General features: G+C 66.7%; 4 protein-coding genes across 5 annotated transcripts in view; 1 reads left to right on the top strand and 3 right to left on the bottom strand.

The window, feature by feature from the left end:
• CHLRE_16g670400v5 (uncharacterized protein) overlaps positions 1–5,561 on the bottom strand; it is a 7,556-nt gene extending 1,995 nt beyond the window's left edge. Inside the window, exons 1-16 of one of the 2 annotated variants that reach the window (XM_043071148.1) lie at positions 5,474–5,561; positions 4,938–4,987; positions 4,498–4,711; positions 4,146–4,195; positions 3,880–3,967; positions 3,597–3,731; positions 3,165–3,335; positions 2,935–3,014; positions 2,665–2,730; positions 2,319–2,384; positions 2,047–2,112; positions 1,666–1,731; positions 1,359–1,424; positions 903–1,079; positions 186–239; positions 14–28 (exon numbers count right to left, since the gene is read on the bottom strand). In XM_043071148.1, coding sequence (XP_042915803.1) covers positions 14–28; positions 186–239; positions 903–1,079; positions 1,359–1,424; positions 1,666–1,731; positions 2,047–2,112; positions 2,319–2,384; positions 2,665–2,730; positions 2,935–3,014; positions 3,165–3,335; positions 3,597–3,731; positions 3,880–3,967; positions 4,146–4,195; positions 4,498–4,597 — 1,200 coding nt within the window. In that variant the 5' untranslated portion in view covers positions 4,598–4,711; positions 4,938–4,987; positions 5,474–5,561. The remainder of the gene's footprint in view (positions 1–13; positions 29–185; positions 240–902; positions 1,080–1,358; positions 1,425–1,665; positions 1,732–2,046; positions 2,113–2,318; positions 2,385–2,664; positions 2,731–2,934; positions 3,015–3,164; positions 3,336–3,596; positions 3,732–3,879; positions 3,968–4,145; positions 4,196–4,497; positions 4,712–4,937; positions 4,988–5,473) is intronic. The other variant, XM_043071149.1, reaches the window with a different exon arrangement.
• A 370-nt stretch (positions 5,562–5,931) lies between these two features.
• CHLRE_16g670501v5 (uncharacterized protein) lies at positions 5,932–10,757 on the top strand. Its single transcript, XM_043071151.1, has 4 exons — positions 5,932–6,652; positions 6,803–7,343; positions 7,541–8,516; positions 8,755–10,757. Exons 1-4 carry the CDS (start codon positions 6,526–6,528, stop codon positions 8,920–8,922), a joined length of 1,812 nt encoding a protein of 603 aa, XP_042915800.1. The 5' UTR covers positions 5,932–6,525; the 3' UTR covers positions 8,923–10,757.
• CHLRE_16g670500v5 (uncharacterized protein) lies at positions 10,758–14,419 on the bottom strand. The gene is made up of 8 exons (XM_043071150.1): positions 14,274–14,419; positions 13,981–14,091; positions 13,682–13,771; positions 13,237–13,466; positions 12,917–13,024; positions 12,610–12,702; positions 11,947–12,240; positions 10,758–11,497 (listed from the first exon to the last, which is right to left on the bottom strand). The coding sequence occupies exons 1-8, from the start codon at positions 14,371–14,373 to the stop codon at positions 11,345–11,347; spliced, it is 1,179 nt and encodes a 392-aa protein (XP_042915801.1). The 5' UTR covers positions 14,374–14,419; the 3' UTR covers positions 10,758–11,344.
• A 58-nt stretch (positions 14,420–14,477) lies between these two features.
• On the bottom strand, positions 14,478–23,679 carry CHLRE_16g670550v5 (uncharacterized protein). Its single transcript, XM_043071152.1, has 15 exons — positions 23,106–23,679; positions 22,824–22,912; positions 22,483–22,582; positions 22,043–22,189; positions 21,545–21,652; positions 21,206–21,310; positions 20,904–21,003; positions 20,587–20,683; positions 20,016–20,054; positions 19,642–19,761; positions 19,335–19,437; positions 18,857–18,920; positions 18,430–18,517; positions 17,943–18,090; positions 14,478–17,587 (listed from the first exon to the last, which is right to left on the bottom strand). Exons 1-15 carry the CDS (start codon positions 23,316–23,318, stop codon positions 15,095–15,097), a joined length of 4,014 nt encoding a protein of 1,337 aa, XP_042915799.1. The 5' UTR covers positions 23,319–23,679; the 3' UTR covers positions 14,478–15,094.
• Between the last annotated feature and the right edge of the window lie 806 nt (positions 23,680–24,485).

Raw genomic sequence — 24,485 nt, 5'->3', positions numbered from 1 at the left:
GCGAGTGCTTCACCTCCTTCACAGCGCCCTGCAGGCGGGGGCGGGCGGTGAGGGGAAGGGAAGTGGGGCAAGGCAGATACACATCAGTAGTGCCTGGCCGCCCCCGAACGGCGTGCGCATTGCACCGGCCAGCCTCCGGCCCCGGCCGGCCCCCGGAGGGCACACCACCCCACACGCCGCCGCACCTTGACCGTGTGCTTGGTGTCCTTGGCAGCGTCCTCGGCCACATACGCCACGTCCTGCGGCAGGTGATACAAAGCAAAGGATGTTGTTAAGGTGCGCCTGGGGCTCAGCCGATCGTAACCGTACGACAACCGGCTCCGTCGTCCCGCTCATCAACGGGACATGGGCGCCGCTCCGGCGCTGGCCGCTGACATGCATGCACAAGGCGGTGGCACGGGTGCCGGGCGCGCTGTGTGGCGTGGCGGCGGGAGTTGTAAGCGAGGGGCTGGCGACGCGCCGCATGTCCAATACGCCTGCTACATCGTAGGCGCAGTAGGCGTAGTAGGCGTAGCAGGCTATTGGGCGTGGGGCGCATCGTCAGGCCCCCCCCCTGCGAGCCGGCCTCTGACAGCGCGCCCGGCACCCGTGCCGCCCCTTGCTGTTAGGGTGTGCATGTCAGTGCCCGTGAAGTTCTACACCTCGAAGAACATCCTTGCCAGCACCCCCTTGCCCGCCACGGCGCGGCCACCCCGCTAACACCACCCCCCCCACACACACACACACAAACACACGCTGTTTTCCACCAGCACAACGCATTCTCCAAACGCACTTGCTCCATCCAACTTGTGTCACTGCACTGCTTGATGCGTTGTATGCGCACTACGTACTACGCAACCCTGCTACGCTAGCACCAGGCCAGCGCCACGCACAGGAGCCGAAATGCACGCGCACACGCGCACCTTGCTGCCGCTCTTGACGGTGTGCTTGACGTCCTTGGCGGTGGTATCGATGGCGTGCTTGGTGTCCTTGCCCGTGTCCTCGGCCACGTGCTTGGTGTCCTTGAACCAGCCCTTGGCCCCGTGCGACACGTCCTTGGCCTTGTCCTCCGTGCCGTAGACGATGTCCTTGCCGGCCATCTGTAAGGTCGAAAGTGTGTGTGTGTGTGTGTGTGTGTGTGTGTGTGTGTGTGTGTGTTATAGGGAACACAGGGGAAGAAGGTTTGTGGGTGAAAGCATGGACGGACGGACGGCGGGAGAAGTGGGGTGCTGGCGACCGAGTGACTGGGGTGGTGGGGCGCAACCACGGCACAGCAGGTTGGGGCTGTGGGTCCACTCGCCTTCGTCCTGCACGTGGCCCCCGCACTCCTTCCTGCCATCTGACATGTACGCCTTCCCCCGCCCCTGCTTCCCACGCACCTTGGCGGCGTGTGACACGTCCTTGGCCTTCTCCTCAGTGGTGTACTTGATGTCCTTGCCAGCCATCTGCGGTCCAAGGACAGTGAGCAGTGGGTAGTGAGGTATCAGATAGCTAGATGTGCAATAAGCGGAGGACACAAGCACATGTATGGATCCACACGCACACAGCTAACCAAGCAATGCCACAGCGTATGCAAAACCCACTGGGGCAACAGCGCAGTAAGACCCGGCGAACTTACTTCGATGTGGGTGCCTGCTGCCTACTGGTGCTCCTCCCTCCCTCCCTCGGCGGCACCCCCACCCCCACCTTGGCGGCGTGCGTCACGTCCTTGCTCGTGTCCTCGGCGCTGCGCTTGGTGCCCTTGAACCAGCCCTGCGAGCAAGGTACAGCAGCAGCAGCAGCAGCAGCAGTCGCAGCAGCATTTAGCAGGAGGGAACCAAGGAGGCAACCAGCAGGTGGGCGCATGTGTGTAGCGCCAGCATGCAGGGGCCGGCTGAGGGGCGGCGGAAGACAGGACGCCGCACCATCAGGACACCGGGACACGCTCGTACGTCGGTGCGAGATGCCAAAGATCCCGCCCGACCCAACGCGTGTGTGTGTGTGCGCCATTCCCCCGGTTCAGCCCCAACCGCATGCACATGCTCTTGCGCGCCTGCCACGCCGCCAACCACGCGAGCACCCGCGCACCTTGATGCCGTGGCCGGTGTCCTTGGCGCTCTCCTCTGTGGTGTAGGCGGCGTCCTTGCCGGCCATCTGCAGGTGGAGAGGGCAGGAGGAGGCGGGCAAGATAACCGGAGGCAGCAATGGAGCCGGGGCACTGAGAATGACCGGGGCACTGCGTGGCTGCGCTCGAAGGGGTATCAGGCGTTGAGGCACGCACTGCAAGTCCTGTAGCCCATGCTCAGCTCGTTGATTGAGCTGTTAAGGCGGGTGTATGTGGGTCGCGGGCCGCACCTTACCTTGGCGCCGTGCGTGGTGTCCTTGCCCGTGTCCTCGGCCGCGTGCTTGGTGTCCTTGAACCAGCCCTGCGGAGTTGGCCGCGCACGGGTGAGTTAGTAGCGGTGTAGCGGTGGGGCCAGCAGATGTCAGGAGCGAGGCGCGACAAGCCACAGACGTGTGAAGCCGCTGGGCATGGCGGTCCACCCCCATACGCGCTGGTGGCAGGTAGGCGCGCGCGTCCATACACGACTTCCTGTTCGCATGCTGCTACGGCAGCTATTGCCACTGCTGCAGCTACTGCCACTGCTGCAGCTACTGCCACACAACGGCAAAGTGCATGCTCTTATCTCGCGCACGCACGCCTACCTTGCCGGTGTGCCCCACGTCCTTGGCCGTGTCCTCGGCGCCGTACTTGACGTCCTTGGCGCCCGACTGGGGAGGGGGGGAACGTGGGCACCGGGGTGGGTGGGGGGGGTTTGGATGGCCCCTGGCGTGAAGGCGTGGCGTGCGCTAGGAAGGAAGCCGCGGGTGAGCACAGTGCGGGTGGCGGCGAACAGGGGCCCGCAATCAACCCGTACCATCAGTACGGCAGCACGGCAGTATTGAGGTACACGCAGGCCGCGCACACGCACGCACCTTGACGGCGTGCTTGGCGTCCTTGGCGGCATCCCCCACCGCGTACTGCGCATCCACCGCGCCGCGCTCCACGGAGTGGGCTGCGCAGCGGGCGACAACACAGAGTAACAGGTCAGGTGCGAGAGCGCAGGAGCCGCGCAACGCATCAGCAACGACTGCTGTTGCCCATCCTACGCCTATGCCTACGCCTACGCCTAAGCCTATGCCTACGCCGACGCCCACGCACCCACCTGCGTGTGTGAGCGGGTGGTGGCGCCGCTGGTGGTCCTGCCACCAGCTCCAGCCCAGCCACACCGCACCCAGGCCCAGCAGCGCGGTCAGGATGCGGCTGCCGGTCCAGGGGCCGAACGGCAGACCGCCGCCGCCGCCACTGCCACTGCTGCTGCCGCCGCCGCCACCGCCTGCGGGCACAAGCGGGCAGACAGGCGAGGCGCGGAGCGGCGCCGGTCAGTGTCAATCGAGGGATGCCCTCACGAAGGCACGGGAGCAGCTTTGGACAGCTTGCCCTTCTCGCTGGCGTAATTCGCCTTGCGGATGGCAGCCGTCAGGTTATGCGGCTCCATGCAGCAAACACAAGAGCATGTAACTGGCTGGCACTCACGCCACGGTATTTAGCTAGCGGGCAAACCCCATCGTGCAAGCAGCACTGCGCGCACACCCACCGCCGCCGCTGCCGCGGCCGCCAAAGCCGCCGCCGCCGCCGCCAGTGGAGGCGCCCAGGTTGGGGAGCACGGGAATGGCGGGGAAGCCGGGCCCGCCGCCGATGGTGGGGCCGGTGGCGCCGCCGCCCGGTGAGCCTGGTGAAAGGGGTCAGAGAAAGTGTGGGCCAGAGGGAAGCAAAAACATGTAGTGGCAGGTGTGCTGCTGCGGGCTGTTGATCTGTTGCGCGTGCCACGCTACCGCTGCAGCGGCAGCTGCCGTACCGCTGGTGGTGAGCGGACTCACCGGGGGCAGGCGGGGGCGTGGTGGAGCCGGGGCCGGGGCCAGCGGCGGCACGTGTGGCAGGAGAGGTGCCGGCGGCGGGGCGCGGCTGCTGGGGAGTGAATGCAAGGACACGGGACAGGAGTCAGGTGACGGCTCCCATCCGGCGTGTGCTTTCCGGAGGGTGCGTGCAGCAGCACACGCAGAGAGCCTCGCGCGCGCACACGCCTTCCCTAACGCGCTCTGCTTACACATCACATGCGTTCCTCAACCGCGGGCTAGCCACTCACGCTGTAGGGCGGCTCAATAGTGGCGCGGACCAGCAGCAGCGGCCGCCGGCCTGTGTGCACACGTCAGGGTAAGGGGGCGGGCGCAAGTGAAGCAGGGTACTTGCAGCAGCAGCAGCAGCGCGTTAGCAGTCACTTGCAGCACGTGAGCGGCATGTGACGGTGGTGCATGTGGTGCCACGGTAACATCACGCAGCAGTGTGCGGTTGTGGCTGCTGCCGAGTTCTCTGCTCCTTACAACAACACCCCCCTCTGCAATGCCACTGCCAACAATTCACGCCTCCCCACTTGCCTCCGACATCATCCACCCGAGTCACCCAAGCCGAGCCCCCACACTCCTGCGTGCCCAACCCACCGACTGTGGTTGAGGTAGGGACGCGGCGGGCGGTGCGCGTCCGTGGCGAGGCCAGTTGCAGGCCGCCCAGACCCCGCGTTGTCGCCATCAGCGTCGCCATGTAGTCCACGGCGCGGGTTGTGTGTGGTGCGGTGCGGTGTGTGTCTAGCGCTGCCTGGTGCCGATCTGGATACTTTACGATGCGTTTAACTCACTGCTACGCAAGCGGTGACGGCTGCAGCAGGAGAGGAACACAGGCAAAGGTTTCAGGAACGCGGCCAAAAGCGGTAACGCACGGTGTCGGAGCGGCACAGCCGGAAGCGCGGCGAGAAGCTTTGGCTGGAGGCTACGACCCCAGATGTCGAGCAAGGATGTCTGCTCACGAAATGGGGCAGGAGACGCGGTGCCGAAAGGCCCTCGCGCCCCCGGCATATCGGTACCTTCGCCGGCCGACTCCCTACCTGCAGCGATTACGAGGTAGCTTAGGTCGAGGCGAGGCGTTCTGTGTTTCCTGCTTGCAGAGCACGCATAGCTATTCAGGAGTGGGCGCGGGTGGGGAAGTCCCGGGGGCATTCAAAGGCCGGCGCGGCTCGCGGCCAGCCCAATCCCACGCGACTGTGTCGTCAGCACCCGCGCGCACCCCCCCGCGGCCTTGTCCCGTGGGTCTCCATCCCTTGCCCCGAGCAGCTCGACACCGCAGACACATACAAAGTTACCGAACATGGCGGCATTGAGCATGCATGTGCTGTTCGAGCAGTTCCCGCAATCCGCACTCGAAGTGGTCGCCCCCTGCCATCTCAAACCCACTGCTGAGAACTCCCCTTGCCGTCCCCCCTCGGCCACACGCCGTCCACTGTTGCTGCCGGGGCTGGCAGCACCAGCAGCTGGTACCAGTCCATGCCTGCGCGCTGCCGCCCATGCATGCCACCGCGGCGCCCACAGGCCCTACAGACTGGGCCCACGGCCCGGCGGGTCAGCAACCCTGCACGCCACGCACCGGAGCATACCCGCGACTGAGCGGGGCGAGGGGCGCGTGCCGGCGGGTGCCAGGTGTCGTAGGGTGTTGCACAGTCGCGATGGATTGGGAAAGTCGCACGAGGGTACCCGTGCGGCAACACGAACCCGTGTTTGTCTCTGGCCGCGTGGCAGCACCTCGCTCCCGCCCGGAGAGACCCACACGCCCCTTCGTCGCCCTGGGCATATGTGCAGCGCCAGCGGCTGCTGTACGCCGTGGCCGACTCTAGGGCTGCCAACCCCCCAGCATGAGCGCGTGGCTGGCCAGGATGCGTCGACCTCCATGTTGCATGTTGGCACCCGGCTTGAAGGCGCACGCATTGTTGTGGTCAAGTCTCTCCACCTCCGGTCCCCCACACGGCGTAGGGGTCTCTCGATATGTGACTAAAAGAATAGCTTTTTGGCCCCAGTACAGCTCTGCAATTGCGATGCGACGAGTGGGATTGTCGACGTGCTTGGCGTTGATAGCTCTATAGCAAACATAGTAGTATCATGCGCTTGCTCTATATGTAGCATTAGGCGCTTGCATGCAATCCTGGGACCGACTCATTTTTGTGCGCCGACCTCATCGCTCTCAGGTCCCGGAAGGACATCATGCAGCTTTATGCACCCTGAATGCACGCATTCGTGAGGTTGTGAAGCTTGGGTACCTGCAGCGTCGTTTTCCCGCCTTTCTCTCGCGCGGTGGTTGGCCGGCGGTTGCGAGTGGAACCTTGCTTTCGCTCGCGTGCATTCACCTATACTGCCGTCATCAAATCAAATTTATGAGGCGCGTTGGCGTGTGTCTGGTGCGGCGCTCGACGCGTCGACGACTCGGCGATCTGCCATTTGGTGTGAGGACAAGAGGGTGCATTCGCCCCTGCAGAAACAGCGACCGACATGATCAGCAATCTATCAAAGAGCAATCTAAAAGTCAAACGCCCACACTATAGTAAGTCTCTCCTCCAGCACAAGCTGTTTAGAAGCTGCCTTTTCTTCCAAGGGCTGTTTTCCATAGGACATTAAGCAAGCCATATGAGCCAGGTTTTCTGAACAATGTCGTCGCCATCGACGTCTGAACTTCGCCGAGCAGCATGCCCATGCGGCACCACCCTGCGGCGTGGCTGGGCGCCGCGCCCTGGAGCGCGGCTGTTGCTTTACCGGGCATGCGTGGGCAACAGAGGTCAGTGCGCGCTTCGTTACAACAGAGTTTGGCCACGCACCTCGTCATCGGGCGTGGGCCAGGCCCATGCGCGCGCGACCGACTTCAACGGTAGCATTGGTGCCGCGCACCGAGCGCCAAGCTCTCGCTGTGCTTTATGCGCGCTTACAGGTAACGTGATGCGCCTGGTCGCGTCAGCCACCGCTTCCGCTCCGCTGCGGGCTCAGCTCGGCAGCAAGCGGCCTCGCGCAGCTGACGCCCCCTCTGACGAGGCACGCCTCGCCGCCACGCCCGCCCCCGCCTCAGCACCCCCTGGCCACCAGCACACCGCCGGGCCTTCCCCAGGCGACACGCCACCGCAGCCCCAGCACGCGCCACATGCGCGGGGCCCCGCGTTCGCAGCACCACGGCCGCCGCCGCCCCACACGCGCGCCCCAGCAGGCCCGCACCCCACCATCAACGTCGGCGACGGCGTCAGCCTCAGGGCCGCCGCCGCAGCCGCCAACGCGGCGGCGGCGGCCACCCACCGACACCCTGTTCCCGCCGCCCATACAGGCCCGGTGCCAACGGTGGGGACGCTGGGGCTGCCTGCGCTGCCGGCTGAGCTTCCGGGAGGCGGCAGCGGCGGGGCCAGTGGCGCCGGCGGTGGCGCCGCCGCCGCCGTCGGCTCTCACACGGAACCCGCCAACGCGCGCCTGTCAGCACATGGCTGGTGAGGCTTGGGTGAGAGGTGGTGGTGGGGTATGAGCGATGCACCTGGGGTTGTTCCTGCCGTGTATTTCTGTTGCGGTGGCGGGCGGGGGAAGTGGGCTGGGCCACAGGAGGCAAGCCTGTAGATTTAGTCGCACACTTCATTTACGCTCTCTCTTACACACACACACACGCCGCTACACAACCACACACCCGCAGCTATCGTGTGTTGGGTCCGGCCGTCATACGGCGGCGCGGAGACATGCTGGTCGCCCGACTGCTGCCCGGAGCCCGACTGGAGCTGATGGAGGCCGACGGCGCGGCAGCAGCCATGCGGCCGGCATTCCAGGCGACTGCTACTGCCTCTGCCGGCGCTGCGGCTGCTGCTGCGGCTGCGAGCCGCAGCAGCGTCAGCAGTAGCAGTAGTGGCAGTAGCGGCAGCAGCGGCTCCATGGACGGACCTGTGGATCTGGCGAGCCTGGGGCTCGTCATCTGCAACAGCCCTAACGGCGGCGGTGGCGGTGGCGGCGGCGGCACGTCGCGCGATGACTCGGGGCTGGGGGTGGAGCTGCCACTGCGGCGGTGCCTGGTGGCGGCGGCGGCAGGGGACAGTCTGGATGGGGAGGATGACAACGCGGCGGAAATGGATCTGTACGGCAACGGCAGCGGCAGTAGCTGCGGGTGTGTCATGGTGGCAGCGGGTGCTGCTGCGGCAGTAGCACTGAACCAGCAGCGGCAGCCGAGGCAGCAGGCGCGGCCGAATGAGAGCAGCAAGGAGGTGTGGGAGGCGACGGAGGCGGAGGAGGCGCCGGCGGACGGCGCCACGCGGCCGCGCTACATGGCGGCGGGGGCGGCGGCGGGCCGGGGCGGCGCACAGCCGGCACCGGCGCCGGCGCCGCTGTTGCTGCCGCTGCCGCTGCCGGCGGCCTGCGGCCACCCGCCGCCACGCCCCTGCGCCCCATCCCACCAGGCCACACAGCAGGAGCAGCAGGCTGTGGGCGTGGGTGGTGAGGAGGGGGGCGTGGGTGGTGAGGAGGGGGGCGTGGGTGGTGAGGAGGGGGGCGGTGATGCGGCCGCGGGCTGGGGCCTGCTGACGGCGGGCTGTGATGACGACGAGGACGACGGCGCTGTGGCGGAGTGTGTGTTGGTTGCGGCGCACGTGGAGCTGGGGGGCAGCGCCTGCAGCGTGGACCAGGTGGGGGGGGCGTGTGTGTGTGGTGGTGCGGGGTGCCGTACGTGCGCGCGTGTGTTGGGGGGGAGGGATGCCGTACGTGTGGGTGGATGGAGTGCCGTAAGTGGGTTTCGTGTGCCTCTTGCAAACCTCCCCGGGTTCCCTCCAACCCCTTCCATCCACCTCCCCCTCCCCCGGCACAACTGCTCTATAACAAATCCTTCCCCCCTCCCCCTCTCTCCCTTCCCAACCTATCGTGCAGCTGGACGCCGCCCTGCACCCCGCTGTGACCCGCCACAACGGCCGCACCTACGTGGCGGTGCGGCGACTGCCCCCGCACGCCGTCATCAGACTGCACGCCGACGGAGACCTCAGCCACCCGGTCAACGTCACGCCGCCGCCGCCTCCGCCACAGCCGCCACAGCCGTAGTAGCTGCAGCCGCGGCGGCGGCAGCAGCGGTGGCGGCAGGAGCGGCAGCAGCGGTAGGAGCGGCAGGAGCTGCAGTGGCGGCGGGAGCGGCAGCAAGGAGGAGCTCACTGCTGCTTTTACGGCGGCAGGGACACCAGGGAGGGGAGGGGATGGGTGTATGGGCAGATGGGGAATGGGGAATGGCGATGGCGGCGGCGCGGCGGCGGGGCCAAGTGACGCACGTGAGAGGCATGTGCAACTGATTGCAGAGCAGGCGTAGAGGCACGGGACCAGCAGCAGGTGGCTGCGTGGGAGTGGGAGTGGCAGTAGGAGTGGGAGTGGGAGTGGGAGTGGGAGCGCGACTGGGAGTGGGGATTGACCCAGCGGCATGTGCCACGTGACACGTGTGTTGTCCCCGCGTGCGCATGCTTGCTGGGGGAGTGCACACGCCGCGCGCGCGGCAAGGCTGGATGGAGGGGCAGGGCAGACAGATAGCATGCCGCGGCGGGTGCGTGCACAGCAAACGTATTCCGCCGTCGTGTTGTGATGTGCGTGTCAACCGGTGTGCACGATGATGCGGCGCGCCGTGCCGTATGATGCATATTTCTGCAAAGTAAAAAGAACTTGAGGACCTCACAACTGATGACAAGTGCGGCGCATGCTGTTATCGTGCCCGTGTGTGTATGTGTGTGTGTGTTCGTCATTCTTCAATTTCTTTTCATGATGCTATAACATGTGTGGGCTGCATGCAACTGCAAACGATGTGTGCCCAGCGAAAGCCGGTAGGTGTTGTTGGCGTGTGGGTATCGTATCAGGAGAAGACCGGACCCTCAGGCACACCCGTCCTTCATCCCCAGCAGCTGCCGCGAGGGACGGCGCCGTTCATTGCCGGCTGTCGGGTCCGGGTGCAACCGCGCACACTGGCGCACACACCGCCTTCAATGGAGTTGAAGAACGAACTGCGAGATACGGTGGTTCCGATGCATCTTGTCTGTACATAGTACTTACTACATAGCGCAACCACATACGATACGTTCATACATAGCTACGCACACACATAGCGCAACCACATGCGGCACATTCATGTATGTCATGCATAGCTATGCACAGCGGCTTGGAAATCGGTGCAGGCCGCCGTTTGTGTTTGGAAGGCTGGAAGTACGGAGGCATCCAACGTGCGTGCGTGTCCCTGATGTAGCTAGGGCACATGTGCCCCGCACTTTGTCAACGAGCGGTGTAGGGGTGAGGGCATTGAGTTTAAAATGCACCCCAAGGAGGGGGCGGTCGCATGCCCTGCGGCCGCCGCTCTTGGAAGCGTGTCTGTGAGTTACGTGTAGGCCTCCGCTAGCCACGCCAGCCGAGTGGCTGGAGATGTGGACCAGGACCAAGAGTTGTGTTGCGTTTCGTCATGCATGGTTAGTTGATGAGCGGACCTGCCCTGACGCGGCAATTTTGACGCAAGGATACGGTAGTGGAGTGTGGGCAAACATATGTACAATGGATTGGAGATGCGGGGCCCATGATGCGTGTGGGAGTTCTGGACGGAGGTGTGTAGCGCATGCACGGCGTGTGCGTATTTGCCTGTGCGTTCCTTTGCAGTTGGCTGGCAGGACGGCACGCACTGACACACGCAGGAAGACAGAACCAACACGTGATGGTAACTGAGTAGGATACTCGGGCGAGCGCACTGCCGCGCCCGACCCAGTTGCCAAAAGGGACACCACCACTCCGCCGGCTGGACCGCCGGCCGGACGCGAGATAGGCGCCGCCGCGCCGCGCGCGTGTTGCTTTTATGTCGTGTTGCAGCTGGCTGGTGCGTGGGTTAGAACAGCACTGGTGGATGTAGACATGTAAGAATGAGACATTACAGGAAGGGACGTCTCAATGAGGGACCGGCCATTCGCCGCCCAAAGAGAACCCCTGCAGCTGATAAGAACCGCAATTCCGCATTTGGTCCCGCACATACCGTATGCCTCTGGGCGTGTGCGCCCGCGCGCGCTGTCCGTGACTCAGTGCCCCCAGACTGTCTCTCTCGCGCAATCAAGTTCACAGCCAAACATGCAACGCACGAGCCCTTCATGACAGCCGGAGGTTTAGTTAAAACCAACATCAAAACCGGCATGCCCCAATAGCAGCCTTGGATTTCCAATAACTCGAGCCATACGGCATTCCCAAAGCCAACGTCAGCATACCCAGAACACCTTACTTTCGTACCAACTAGCACCTCCCCTCTCACCCAGTCCCTCAAGCCTCAAGCTTCTCTCACATTCCCTACTACAAAACCTGCACCAATCACCTCACCACTACCACTGCTGCCGCTCACGCCCCTCGCCCATAACCGTGCCTGCAAGCGTACTACATTCCACACACCACTACAGCCACTCGCCGCTGCTGCTACAGCTGCTTCTCCCACTCGCCGCCGCCGCAGCTGCCACTGCTACTGCTACTGCCCGAAGGCCGCCGCCTCCTTAAGTGCCACGCGGGCCGCCAGCGCCGCCCGCGCCTCCGCCATGGCCTCCGCCGCCAGCCCCAGGCGGGCCGCCACATCGCGGGTGTCCATGGCCAGCAGCCGACTGCGCACGATGCGCATGCGCTCCTGGAGGGTGGTGTGGTGTGGTGTGGTTTGGTGTGGGGTTGGGGGTGACGGTGATTGTGTTGTGGTGAATCGGGTGGGATGGGGGGTTACATTCATGATTAGTTAAGGAAGGTGGGATGGGGGGGGGTCCGGGCGGGTTGGCCACTAATCCCTGCAGTCCTCTCCCCTCCCTCTCTTCACACAGCACCGCCCTGCGCATTCCGCCTTCCGCTTTCTCAAGCCCCTTGCAGTGGCCTCCCCTCAGCCCCCCCCCTTCGAATCGCAGCGCCTCGCTACGCCTCCCCTCCTCCCTCCTCCCTCCTCCCTCCTCCCTCCTCCCTCCTCCCTCCTCCCTCCTCCCTCCTCCCTCCTCCCTCCTCCCTCCTCCCTCCTCCCTCCTCCCTCCTCCCTCCTCCCTCCTCCCTCCTCCCTCCTCCCTCCCCCGCCCGCACACATACACACACACGCACCTCGGTTGTGGAGAAGGGCAGCCACTGCAGCGCCGCCCAGGACAGCCGCACCGCCAGCTCCGGGTCAAACACCTCCTCCTCCTCCTCCCCTTCCATCTCTTCCCCGCCTGCTCCTGCTGCTGTCGCCTCCCCCATCAACGCGCCCGCCCCCTCCGCGGCCGCCCCGTCCCCGGCGAGCCCCGCCGGCCCTGCGCTGATGCCGGGTGTGAGCGGCGACCCGTGCAGCCAGCGCATGGCCTGCTGCAGCGCCGCCGTCTCGTCACAGCGGAACTTGCTGGACAGGTTCTGGACGTCCTGTGAAGGGGGGGAGAGGAGGGTGGTGGTGTGATGAGGTGGTGGTCGGGCAGTGGCGTGCTTGGTGCAAGGGGCCACTGGTGGGTGGGGCGGAAGAGAAGGGGAGAGCGCAGAGGAGGCAAATGCGAGGCAGCGCAGGCGGCGAGGCGGTATGCCCCGCACTTCCACCCTAGTTCCTGCACACGCCTGCCCTTCACAGCCTTGACGGCTTATGCCACCCTACCCGAGTCATGAGGTTTTCCTGGCGACCCCTCGCCCCCGGACCTCACGGCCTCACCCCTCCACCCCTCCCCTCCTTTCCCCTTCCTTCCCCCTGGCCCCTTCACGCCCCCTCGCCCCCTCCCCGGCCCCACACGCCCCCCCCCTCACCCTCATGATGTCCTGCAGGTGCTCCGCCTGCCGCTGCAGCGCCTGCCGCCCCTCCTCGCCGGCAGCCAGGGGCTGGTCGGGCAGCGGGTACACCTATGCGTGCGTGTGCATGTGTGTGCATGTGTGCATGTGTGTGTGTGTGTGTGTGTGTCTGTGTGCGTGTGTATGTACAGTATGGGTGTGCGTGTGCGGTGTGGTACGCCCATTGGTTCACGTGCGGTGGCTACCCATAGACCAGACTCCCCAAACTCGGAACCCTCCCTAGTCAGTGCGCTCGGACATATCCCCCTTCAGCGCGGCCCCGCACCTGTGCGCGCATGTAGGGCCCGGTCTGCGGCAGGCCGCTGATGCCCAGCCTGCCCTCGCCGCGGATGCGCACCAGGTAGCCGCCCGTGTAGGGCTTGGCGGACAAGACCTGGGGTGGAGGGGGTAGGAGGGGGACACGCAGGGGGAGGGGTAAGGGGGCGGGAGACAGCAGGCAGGCAGCAAGAAGGCGGAAGGAGGCATGAAGATGGAGGAGCATGGTCGGCGTACGGAAGCTGATCTGGGGCAGACTCTGTGACTCCATACCACACAACCCCTCAAAGGCACGTGCCTCCCTGCACACGCACACACACGCGGCCGCACCTGCACCAGGCATCCGCACGAGAGGCTGAAGTTGTATCCCCCCACGAAGGAGCCCGGCCCGCCCGCCGCGTCCTCCCCCCGGCTGGCGGCCCGCTCCGCCTCCGCCTCCACACTGCTACTGCTATCGCCGCTGCTGCCGCTGCTGCCGCTACTGCCGCCGGCCTCGCTGCTATCAGGGCTGCTGCTACTGCCGGGCTGCTGCTGTCCCCCCATGTAGGGCTCCAGCACGGCTGCAAAGAACATGTGCACACACACGCACAGACGTCAGCCGGTCCACAGGGGCAATGCCAGCAGCAGAGAGCCACGTAGTCCCTCCTCCCCTATTCTCCACTCTCCTGCCCTCCGTCCTCTTCCTCCCACCTCGCACCCTCTCCATCCTCTCCATCCTCTCCCCATCCTCTCTTTGCCTCCCCTCCTCACCCTCCCACCCCTGCCCAAAGCTCACCAGTGGCCATGAGTTTGTGGGGCGAGGCCATCGCCTCCTCCACCATTGCGATGAAGTGCGGCTCGTACAGGTGCAACGTCTTGGTCATGCCTGGGCAGGGGGGAGGAACGGCGGGTTTGGGGGGCTGTCGTGTGGCACACACAGACGGCAGTGGCGGCACCAGCGCTTGTGCAGGGTACGATTCCAAACCCCTCCCCCCGGCGCGTAATCACTTTGGTGCACTGGCAGCTGTCAGCGCTTCCACGATTCCCTCGCCTTCCCAGCCGCCCTCCTCGCCCCCCCCCAGCCGCCTGCCCTACCCGGCAGGAACACGCCGATGGGCTGCACCGGGAACAAGGGCAGCTCGTGCGGCACGGCCTGGTGAGGCTGAGCGGCCGAGGCGGGCGCGGCCGGGGCAGCCGCGGCGCGACCTGTGTGCATGACACCGGGATAGGAGCGGGCGGTGGATGAGTGGCTGCAGAGGCTGTGGAAACAAGCGTGGAGAGGGGCAACGGAGGGGCAGGGAGGGGCGGAGACGCCACCCAAGCGCGACCAGCCGCGCGAGCGCGACCCAATTCCGTCTCGTCCGAGAGAAGTATAACTGAAGGCTTACATGTCGCTCTATGTGCGCCGATGACTCGCGATGCTCGGGAGAGACATCGACTGTGTGCAAAGTGGCATTGCGACGCCCGCGCGCCTTGGAGCGATTGCATTTAGAAGCTATACACGCAGGTAATGTGAATTGGTATCAAATGCGTTAAACCGGAAAATTGTGTGCGCCCTCGCCAAGTGGCGCCTCGGCCACACACACATGGTCGGGCACCATCGTGGGGCCAGCCTGGCACCCCCTCGCGCTCGCCCACTGCACCATTCCTCGCTCTCCTCCAATACCATCAACCAAAACAACTCATCTCCGCATACAACTTATTCGAGAAATATCAGCAGCTCGCCTAGTAACGAGCAGTGTCCATGACAGTCACCTGGCATGGAACCGCAACGGAAGTGCTTGCTGACACATAATACCCAATCCCCCCTGCGCCCGTTGCTCCATCCATTGCCTGCTTTCGCAAGTCTACGCAGTCCTCATCTGCGGATGCAGTGCCCCTGTCCTGCCTACACGCCCGTCATGAATACGGCAACTGTTGCATGCGCAAACGCAGCGCACGAGGCTGTAGATCCTATTGCTCCCAAAACCGAGCCCAAACCGCAATGCTGCACGTCGCCTGTCCTGTCCTGTCCTGTCCTGTAGCCTGCCTGCCCCTGAAGCGCCGTCACCAACTTCCTGGCTGTCTCCCTTCCGTATCCTCCAGGCCGATCCTCCCTGCTCTAGCCACGTGCCCCCATGAGGTACGCCCAAGGGCGTTTCCCTGCCAGCACTCCAACTGGCACAGGCACTCTCGCCCACCCCTGCTTCCCCACCTGCCTCACCAGCCCTCACTGCGACTCCACTATAATGACTTCATCGTCATCTTCCTCTTCGTCTTTCTCTTTGTTGCCCCACCGGTCGTCCCCCGCGTCACCATCCTCCTGCTCCTCCTCCCGCTGCAGTTGCTGCTGTGGCGGCGGCGCGGCGCAGGCTCCGGCAGCCCACGCGCCCTGCGCCTTCCTGCCTGCCGCCACCCTTCTTGCCCCCGCCCCCGCCGCCCCCTGCTCCTTGCCGCTTCCATCTCCTGCTACCCCATCCTTATCCTCTTCATCTGAGGAGAAAGTCAGGTCCACCGCCGCATGCGCCGCCGCCGCCACCGCTGCCGCCGGCGCCACCGGCCGGCGTGCCGCAACCCGGCCTGGCACTGGGATTGGAGCCGCTGCCGCTGCCCCCGCCCCTGCTCGGCCGGCCGCGCCGCCGCCGCCACCTGCGCTGCCGCCACTGCCAGCCCCGGCGCCGCCGTTGCTGCCTCCAGTCCTCGTGGTTGTATTGCTGGGGTTGTCGATGGTGCTACCAATGGAGCGCTGCCGCTTGGAAGGCGACTCCCCAGTGGCCGTAGCGCCGCCGCCGCCGCCGCCACTGCACTCACCACCACCACCCGAGTCGCCGGCGCCCGCCGGAGCATCGGCGGCAGGTCCAGCACCTCCGGCCCCACCTTCGACGCCGCTGCGCGCGCGAGCGCCGCGGCTTGACCCGCTTTGCGTCGCGCCCGGCCTGGCCCTGCCAGCACCATGACTGGGTCCTGCCGCTGCTACTGCCGCTGCTGCTGCTGCTGCCTCCTCCTCAGGGCTGCCCTGGGCCTCGACTGTACCCCGCTCATGGAACAAGGACCGCCGCGCGCCGTCACTCACGCCCGCAGCATGGCCGCCGGCCGCCGCGGCCTGCCTGCTGTGCGGCACGGGGGGTCGGCCGAGGGGCTTGGTGCTTGAGCCCACACCCCATGGCGCCGCCCCCGCCCCCGCCTCCTCCTGCTCCCCAGAGCCCTGCCGACCTGCGGCCTCCCGCACCGCTGCCGCGCCGCCCGTCGACGTGCTGCCTGTGCGGCCCATTGGCGACTGCTGCTGGTGCTGCTGCTGTTGGTGCTGCTGGTGGTGGTGCTCTTGTCGATGCGGCCCCGGCCCCAGCCCTGGTGCCGGTGCGGGGCTGTCCGTCAGGTCCATCACCTCCACCACACCCTGATCAGGCCTCGCCCGCTGGTGTGGCGGAGCCTGGGACCGGGGAGGCGAGCCGGGGCCGGCGGCAGCGCCGCCGCCGCCGCCGCCGCCGCCGGCCGCACCCGCATCCGCGCCCGTGCGCGCGCCTGCACCTGTGCTTGCGGCACCAGCGCGGCCCCCGGCTCCGGCTCCACCGCCGCCGCCGCCGCCGCCGCCGCCGTTGCCACGGGCGCCGCCACCCGCTGCACCCGCCGAGCCCGACCCGGCACCTGCTCCGGCCTCGCCTCTACCTGGGCCCGGGCCGGTGGGCTGCGGGCGAAAGGGCCACTCGTGGGCGGAGCCAGCCGCCGCCGCCGCGCCGGGCCTGGCGCCGGCGCCACCTCCCGCCGCCGCTGCTGCCGCCGCCGCCGCTGGCGGGTCCGCGCGGGCGGTGCGGCCGGCGCCTGCTCCCACCTGCGCCAGCAGCGCCTCCATGGAGTCGGGGATGTTGCAGGCGTCATCGTCATCGCCGTCGCCGTCCTCGCCGTCACTGCAAGAGTACTGCGTCTTGGCAAGCGGCCGAGCGACACGCGGCGCCGCCACGGGTGCGGCGATAGGTGCGCGTGCGGCGGCGGCGCGTGCGGCGGCCGCCGCCGGTGCCCGCGGCGCGGCGCGCGGCGGCAGCATCTGACCAACCTGTCCGCCCGTACCCGCGTGGGACGGCCCAACGCCGTTGCCGCCGCCGGCGCAGGCAGCGGCGCGCGAGCCGGCAGCACCGGCCGCCGGCTGCTGCCGCCGCTGCAGCGCCGGCGGCGCGTGTTGTGTGAGGATCAGCCCCTCTCCGTCGCTGTCGCTGTCGCTGTCGCTGCCGATGACGTCGGCCGCCGCGCCAGCTGCCGCGCTCATCGCCACCGGGCCCCGGTCCCGCGCACCGCCGTACGCACCGCCGTACCCACCGCCGTACCCACCGCCGCCGCCCGCCGCCCGCTCCCGCTGCGACGGCCCTTCGCCCGCCTGCTGCCCGCCGCCGGCGGCGCCGCCGCCGCCGGCAGCAGCGCCGCCACCTCGGCCTGCCACCGCCAGGAATCGCTGCATGACTTCGCGGCTGCCGGCGGCGCCGCTGGAGAGCCCAGAGCGCGAGGCGGTCCGCGACGCCGACTTGGCAGAGCCGCTCGCACCCCCAGAGCCGCCAGTCCCATTGGGAGTGGAGGCCAGTGGGGAGCCGCTGAGCCGCACTCCCGCACTGACGGTGACGCCGCCCGTGGTTGCGGAGCCGGAGCCGACGGCGGCGGCGGCTGCCCCCCGTTTGCCTCGCGGCGCGCCTGCTGCCTTGCGCGCGCCCTTGCTGGCCTGCTGTGACAGCTTGGCCTGCGGATGAGAGGGCGGCAACGGGGCGGTGCGGCTAATTCATGAAGGTGCAATGGATGGATGGGGCTACCCTTCTCGTTGCGTTTCCCGCAATCTGCCGCCTTCCCTGGACCCTCAACACACGCACACACGCGCACGCGCGCACACGCACGCACATGCATGCATGCACGCACGCACGCACACGCGCACGCACGCACGCACGCACACGCGCACGCACGTACCACACGCGCACGCACGCACGCACGCGCACTCTGCCACCCTCAAGTATTGTTTCTCGCAAGCAAAAGCACAAAGCACACATGCACACGCACAAATGCACAAACAAACAACCCCACACGTCTGCCCCACCACGCACCTGCGCCTCCTCCTCCCGGCGGCTGAGCAGCTGCGGCCACAGCCTCTCCACCAGCGTCTTGCGCACGTGCCGCCCCTTGACCAGCTTGGTCGAACGCATCTGCTCGCGGTCAAACTCGGCGTCGGGGTCATCACCCAGCCGCTCAAACCTGGGGCACACACGGCGCGCGTCGCGACGCCAGCGTGTGAGGTGATGCTCGCGTACCGTGCACACACATTTGCGGCAGTCTGAGTGTGGGCATGTTGCTTGGAAGATGGACGTCGAGGTGGACAACCTTGTCCAACTCAAGATGTTGCTGGTGCACGGGTGCACTGTTGCACGGGTGCGTTTCGGCCACGCCAGGGGCTTCACCTTCAACCGGCCTGCCCGCAGAATGCCCGCCCCCACCCGCCTCCGCCCTGCCTCCGTCCTGCCTCCTCGCACACAAGCTGCCCGCGCCCACCCGCCTCCCCCCGGCCCCCCTTTTCCCTAGCACCACTGCACTCACTCCACCAGGTAGGCCCAGGTGCCGCCGTCCTTGGCCGCCTCCTGCTTGATGCGCACCGGCCGGAACTGGACCTGAGCCGCCACGTCCGCTGGGGGGCGGGGGCGGGGGCAGGCAGCGAGAGAGGGAGGGAAGAACGAGGGAGGGAGCAAGAGGGCGGGAGGAATCAGGGAGGTGAGAGGAGGTGGGAGGTAACGAGAGGTGGGAGGAGGCGGGAGGTGGGAGGAGTGCGGGTGGGAGGTGCAGGGAGGCGGGAGGAACGAGGGTGGGCGAGAATGGGGCTGGGAGCGGCGTGGGAGGGGTGGAGGGATCACTGACTGGGGCTCTGGCAAGGCAGGGCTCACTGGGTGCTCGGCACAGACAGAACCCCGCATCAAGAGGCGCGAAAAGCATGCCCACGCTCCCCGGTCGGACCCCCGTCCTGACCCACATGGCGGGTTGGGCCCCTGCCGCATGTCCCACTCCATCAGCACCGGCCGCAGCTTGTCGCGGACCTGGGGGGGGGGGGGGGGGAGCAGGAGGGGGGCAGGAGGGGGGGGGGGGGTTTGTAAGTAAGGGAAAGTGGTACAGGGATGCACCGAAGACGGGGGTGGGAGGGGCAGCCGCCAGGTCAGGTCAGAGGCAGCGGGGACACATGCACACACACATGCACACACACACGCACACACACAAACACACACACACACACACACACACACACAGCCACACACACAAACACAAACACACACATACACACACACACGCGCATGCACACACACAGACACGCACGCACGCACGCTCGCACACACGCACGCACCACATCCACACACACATGCCTACACGCATAGGCGGGCGCTCAAGCGCTTTCCGAACGCCGCCCTTCTCCCTCCCCCCCCCCCCGCCTCCCGACCTGCAAACCCCACGCGCACCTCCGCATGCGTCCACAGCAGCTTGTTGGGGTCGGAGCTGGTGCCGCCCAGCAGCGGGTGCATCAGCGCAAACACGCCGTCCACATCGGGCCGGCCGCGCCACCTGCACGTGTGATGCCATGTGGCATGCCATGTGAGATGCCATGTGAGATGCCATGCGACGTGACAGTAGTGTTATGTGCGATGTCATGCGAGACGCCATGTGAGATGCCATGGGGGCTTGCATACTGTGCGATAGGTCAGGAGGAGAGGCAGCTTGTCTGGAGGTACTCACCCTACCCCACACCACCAACCCAACCTCACTCACCCCAGGCCGCCGCGGCCGCGCAACGCCACCGCCTCCCGCCGCGCCCGCTGCGCCTCCGCCGCGAAGGCCGCCAGCGCCGCCTCGCAGTCCGCGGCGAATGAGGGGCTGGTGGACACAGCCCTGCAGGAGGGGGCGTGTGCACGGACGCGTGTGTGTACCGTTAACGTAATCCAGTTTACACGGCTGCCCGCTCAAGTGTGAGTGTGTGTGTATGGTGCCGGTGTCATGGGGAGCATAAACACATGCGCATGCCGGGCGTGAGGCCACTGCCAGCCGGGCCGAGCGCGCGTTGAGCGCCGCGCAGCTCCAGCTCCAAACACACACACCGCGAGCGCGCGCGCGCTAGAGACAGGGAGTGAGAGGGAGGGGCCCACCTGCTGATGACGCGCATGAGCACACGCTCCGGCTCCGAGCTGCGGCCAGGTGTGTGTGTGAGAGAGAGGCGTGGGGTCCGTGGCGGGGTGGCTTGCGTCAGTGAGCCATGAGCCCATGACCGGTGGGCAGGTGGCGCTCACGGCAGGCCATGGGCACGGTGTAAGCGGCCCTTGGGCATCCGCGGAGCGTGTTGATGCTTACGCACGGCAGCAAAGCTGACCAGCCGCACCGCCACCGGCACCCAAGCCACCGCGGCCCACCGCACGTGCTCAGCCCGCCCGTGACACATGAAGCCGCGCCCGCTGCCGCCTGCCTGCCTGCCTGCCTGCCTGCCTGCCTGCCTGCCTGCCTGCCTGCTTGCCTGCCTGCCTGCCTGCCTGCCTGCTTGCCTGCCTGCCTGCCTGCCGCCCTGCCTGCCTGCCTGCCTGCCTGCCTGCCTGCCTGCCTGCCTGCCTGCCTGCCTGCCTGCCTGCCTGCCTGCCTGCCTGCCTGCCTGCCTGCCTGCCTGCCTGCTTGCCTGCCTGCCTGCCTGCCTGCCTGCTTGCCTGCCTGCCTGCCTGCCTGCCTCACCTGTGGAACCTGCAGCTGCAGCCGGCGCCCGGCGCCTTGGGCCGGCAGGGGCCTGGACCGCACTGCTCGCAGGGCTTGCGGCCGTGCTTCTCGTGGCCTGCACACGTGCACATGCACACGCATGCACATGCACACGCACTTACTTGGCGACTGGGCATGCCTGTCCCTCGCCCACCACACACTACACCCCTGCTGCTCTCCTCTCCTGGCCTTCGCACCACTGCGCCCCCTTCACCCCAAAACCCCCTGCACTGCCTGCCACAACCCTTCCCCGTGCCTCTGCCTAACCCACCCCCCACCCCCCCACCCCCACCCACCGCAAGTCTTGCAGCCGCTGCAGGCCTTGAGCTCCATGACGGCGGGGTCGGGGCCGGTGCGCAGCAGCCGCAGCAGCTCGCCGGGCACGTGCGCGTCGGACTGGGGGCGGGCGGGGCGTGTTGTACGGGCAGACGTGAGCGTGTGAAGTGGTGGACACGCCGATTGGGGGGGGGGGGCAGGTGTAGGCGACGAGCCCACAGCGACAAGCAACTGCGAGTGCTCTCGTAAGCGCCATCCGGCCGCGCCACATACGCACACGCCACGCCACACCAAACACACGCCACGCCCTGCAACGCCGCACCTGCCGCCCCCTGGTGAGTTGCTGCACTGCGCCCATGGCTCCCTTGACGCCCACGCCGCGCCCGCCAGCCACCGAGTAGTCGCAGCCGCACAGCACCGCCACAGTCTGAGGCGGTGAGACACACACACACACACACACACACACACAGGTGGGCAGCAGCGGAGAGCGTGTGCGCGTGTGATCAGGATCGCCCGATCATGACTCGGTGGTGAGGTGGAGGAGGTACGGCAGTAGCGGGTCCGTTGCAGGCGCGGCAAGCATGTGCCCACACAGCAAGCTACGCTAGCCTGCCAACACCCGCCCTCCCGCCCCCACCTCCCCTCCCTTCCCCTCCCGCACCTGCAGCGCCAGTGCGCAGCCTCCGCCCGGCTGTGTGAGTCCGAACGCGGACCGGGCGGCCGCCACCGGGTCCACCCGCTCCACCACAGTGTGGCGGGGAGTGTCAAACTGGGAGGGGGCGAGAGGCGAGGGAAGTGAAGGAGCGGAGAGGGGCGTGAGGGCCGGATGGGTTTGCGGGGGATTGGGGCTAGGAAGGGGCACGGGGCGCGCTGTGCCCTGTCACCCCATGCCAGCGTGCCGCCGCCTCTTAAGCTGCCGCCCGCTGCCTAGCCCCACCCCCGCCCCCGCCCCGTGCCGCCACCATCCCAACGCCGCCCTTCCTATCCCGCTTCAACTCACATAACCCGCACGCTTCCCTGCCCACTCTTCCCCGGTCCCCACCTGCCTGCCTCACCCCACCCCACGGCGTGGCGACCCTCACCCCAACACACCCCAACCCCAGCCTTTCTTACTGAAGAGGCTATTCACCCGCCCCCCTTCCCCCCTGCCCCCGCGCACCTGCATCCTGCACTCGCGGTACTGGCGCGGCGCCCCGAACAGCAGCGCGTCCACGTCACTGCTCACCACCGCGTCGGCCAGCCCCGCAGCCACCAGCGCGGCACACATGGCCTCAGCCTCGCCGGGCGCGTCCACGTGCGGCAGGCCCTGAGAAAGGGGGAGAGGGCGAGAGGGTGAGTGAGAGTGAGGGAGAGGCACACGGCAGGTGTGTGTCAGACACATGCATGTGGGCAGCCGGGGCGGGGGCAGGACATGGGTCGGGCGGGGCAATCACTCCGTACCTGCCTGGTCTGTCGCTCATCCCGAGTAACGCCTGGGGTACTGCCGCGACCCGAAACCCCTCTCCCACTGCAAATAGACGGCTAACCCCCGCCCAGCCATATGCCCCCACACACGCATCCACCCTGCCCCGCCCTCCCCCCCCCCCCCCGCTCTCTCACCATCAGGTCCAGCAGCTGCACCACGCGGCGCCCCAGTGCGTCGTGGCGGCCGCCGCGCCGGTTGCCGCCCGCCATGCCGCCCAGGCCCTTGGCCAGGCTCCTGTGTGGGGAGGGGGCCGGGCCGGGCCGGGCCGTTGTCGTGCGCGCACCGGGCGCCAAGCAAGTAGCTCGCATGTGGGCATGCTGAAGGACCCTCGAGGTGACCCCACGCCGCCTGCACGCATGCCGCGACCCCGTAACCCCGCCGCCCCAGCTCCCGCTGAACCCGCTTCATGCCCAGACCAATACAATACAACCGACAACCGCGCTGGCTCAGCCCCCAGCTGCCCCCAGCTGCTCACCGCTGCTGGAGCCTTCCCATCTTGGCCTCGGGCGTGTCGCCCTCCAGCACGAACACGGGCGTCACGCCGTGGCGCAGCAGACTGATGATCTGAGGGGGCGGGGAGAGAGGTGTGAGGGTGGGGAGGGCGGAAGGGCAGGGCCGCCGAGGAGGGGTGGGGCGCTAGGTGAGCGGTGGCACTGGTTTCCGTGGCCTGCAAGGGAGGCGCGGGCTCCAGCCAACAGGTGCAAAAGGCATGCGCGTCTGAGGCCCGACGCCCCTGTCCCTGCCCTACACCTCGCACCCTGTGAATCATCGTGTACAACACCCGCGCGTGCTCGTCGTAGATGGCGTCCTTTAGGTCCTGCTGCTGTGAACACTGAAAAATCCAAACCGACGTGTCGATGGCGAGGGTTTGGCCGCACATCTCCGCCACGAGCTGCTCATTTGCGCCCGTCCAGTTCTGTATGACGCCACTGTAGTCAGCGAGTTCCGTGAAAAGGTTCACGACGCCCATCCTAGCGAGAACAGCCCGGGTGGCTCCGCAAAATGAAGCTGAAACTCCTAAACGCCTCACAAGCTATCCACCCGCCGTATATGTTATAGTAGCAAGTGCAACGTCCAAGGACGGGGACGCATCCTCGTTGCTGCTAGAGAAAGTCAGGGCACGCACAGCAGCCCGCCAAAAGCACTCCTAGGTCGTGAATCGATTTACATGCGATCTTTAAAAAGGCGTTTGCTTTCAATGTATTTGCGACTGTATGGGCGAGATGTGGCGTGAGATGAAATTTGGTGACTGCAAGCCGGTCTGCATTTGCGCCTGTCCCCTATTAGTATAAGCAGTGCATACAGCTTGCACATATGTATTGATACTTGAAGGCTACTAAAGAGTAAAGGTACCTGATGACAGGGCGAGCTTCGTGTTCGTGCCGCCACAACCAGTGCGTTCCAGCAGGTGGCACGCCCTAGGGGTCCGGAGCAGGGTGATCGCTTTCCACGTCACAGGCTCGTGAAGGTCCCTCTTATAATTAATGCAGTCTGGTGATTGGATGTAAGGCGGAGACAGGAACCGGCACCGACCCGCTGGCGCGCGGCAATTCAACCGTTGACCAGCATACGCTTGTATGTGCCCTGGCCAGGGGGACCCTGGCCCTGACACATGTACATGAGATGTACCGTATAGCACTGCCTTGCCACACAGCCTTACGGCTCCTGTGGGCGCCGGTCTATGGCACAAGAGAGTCTGCTCGCCTAGCTGGATGGGCGGCGCTCAGGGCCCCACCACGGCGCCGCGGCCTGGGCTCTTACGTGCTATGCCCTGCCGGGCGCGACTGCAGTGGCGGCTGCTGGTCTCATAGTGCAAGCTATCTAGGAGCCCAAGGACCGACTGTGCACACGGCGGAGGGGCCGGGCGGGGCCCGATGGCCCTGAGGTGGCGCGGCGAGGGTCGCAGGCGATGGCATGGCGTGGCGCACCTGCGCCATGCGGCTGCTTGCCTGTGCGAGTATTTCATATTACATATATAATATGTACCTACGCTGCGTGGGGGGCAAGTGACCTCGGGGCGGTTGTACTGAATTGTTTTCGCCTTTCCAGCGCGACCGACTCGTGCGCGAGCCACGCAAGGTCGGGCTAAAAGTCGCCACTTTCCTGGCGTCGGTTCCTCCATATCCCTATCAGCATA

Source organism: Chlamydomonas reinhardtii, chromosome 16 (genome assembly GCF_000002595.2).
Source record: "Chlamydomonas reinhardtii strain CC-503 cw92 mt+ chromosome 16, whole genome shotgun sequence".
In the NCBI taxonomy this organism is placed as follows: Eukaryota; Viridiplantae; Chlorophyta; class Chlorophyceae; order Chlamydomonadales; family Chlamydomonadaceae; genus Chlamydomonas; species Chlamydomonas reinhardtii.
This window is presented reverse-complemented; position numbering and strand designations above follow the sequence as displayed.

Excerpts from the sequence above, each read along its gene's own strand:
- CHLRE_16g670501v5 (XM_043071151.1), top strand. The coding sequence starts at position 6,526 with ATGTCGTCGCCATCGACGTCTGAACTTCGCCGAGCAGCATGCCCATGC. Across the intron at positions 6,653-6,802 it reads GGCATGCGTGGGCAACAGAG|GTAACGTGATGCGCCTGGTC; the intron begins GTCAGTGCGCGC and ends GCGCGCTTACAG. Across the intron at positions 7,344-7,540 it reads CGCCTGTCAGCACATGGCTG|CTATCGTGTGTTGGGTCCGG; the intron begins GTGAGGCTTGGG and ends ACACACCCGCAG.
- CHLRE_16g670500v5 (XM_043071150.1), bottom strand. The coding sequence starts at position 14,373 with ATGCAATCGCTCCAAGGCGCGCGGGCGTCGCAATGCCACTTTGCACAC. Across the intron at positions 12,703-12,916 it reads GGCCCTACATGCGCGCACAG|GTGTACCCGCTGCCCGACCA; the intron begins GTGCGGGGCCGC and ends ACGCACGCATAG. Across the intron at positions 12,241-12,609 it reads ACCTGCAGGACATCATGAGG|GACGTCCAGAACCTGTCCAG; the intron begins GTGAGGGGGGGG and ends CCCCCTTCACAG.
- CHLRE_16g670550v5 (XM_043071152.1), bottom strand. The coding sequence starts at position 23,318 with ATGGGCGTCGTGAACCTTTTCACGGAACTCGCTGACTACAGTGGCGTC. Across the intron at positions 22,190-22,482 it reads TGCAGCTGCTGGACCTGATG|GGCCTGCCGCACGTGGACGC; the intron begins GTGAGAGAGCGG and ends CCCCTTTCTCAG. Across the intron at positions 18,921-19,334 it reads TGCTGTGGACGCATGCGGAG|GTCCGCGACAAGCTGCGGCC; the intron begins GTGCGCGTGGGG and ends CCCCCCCCCCAG.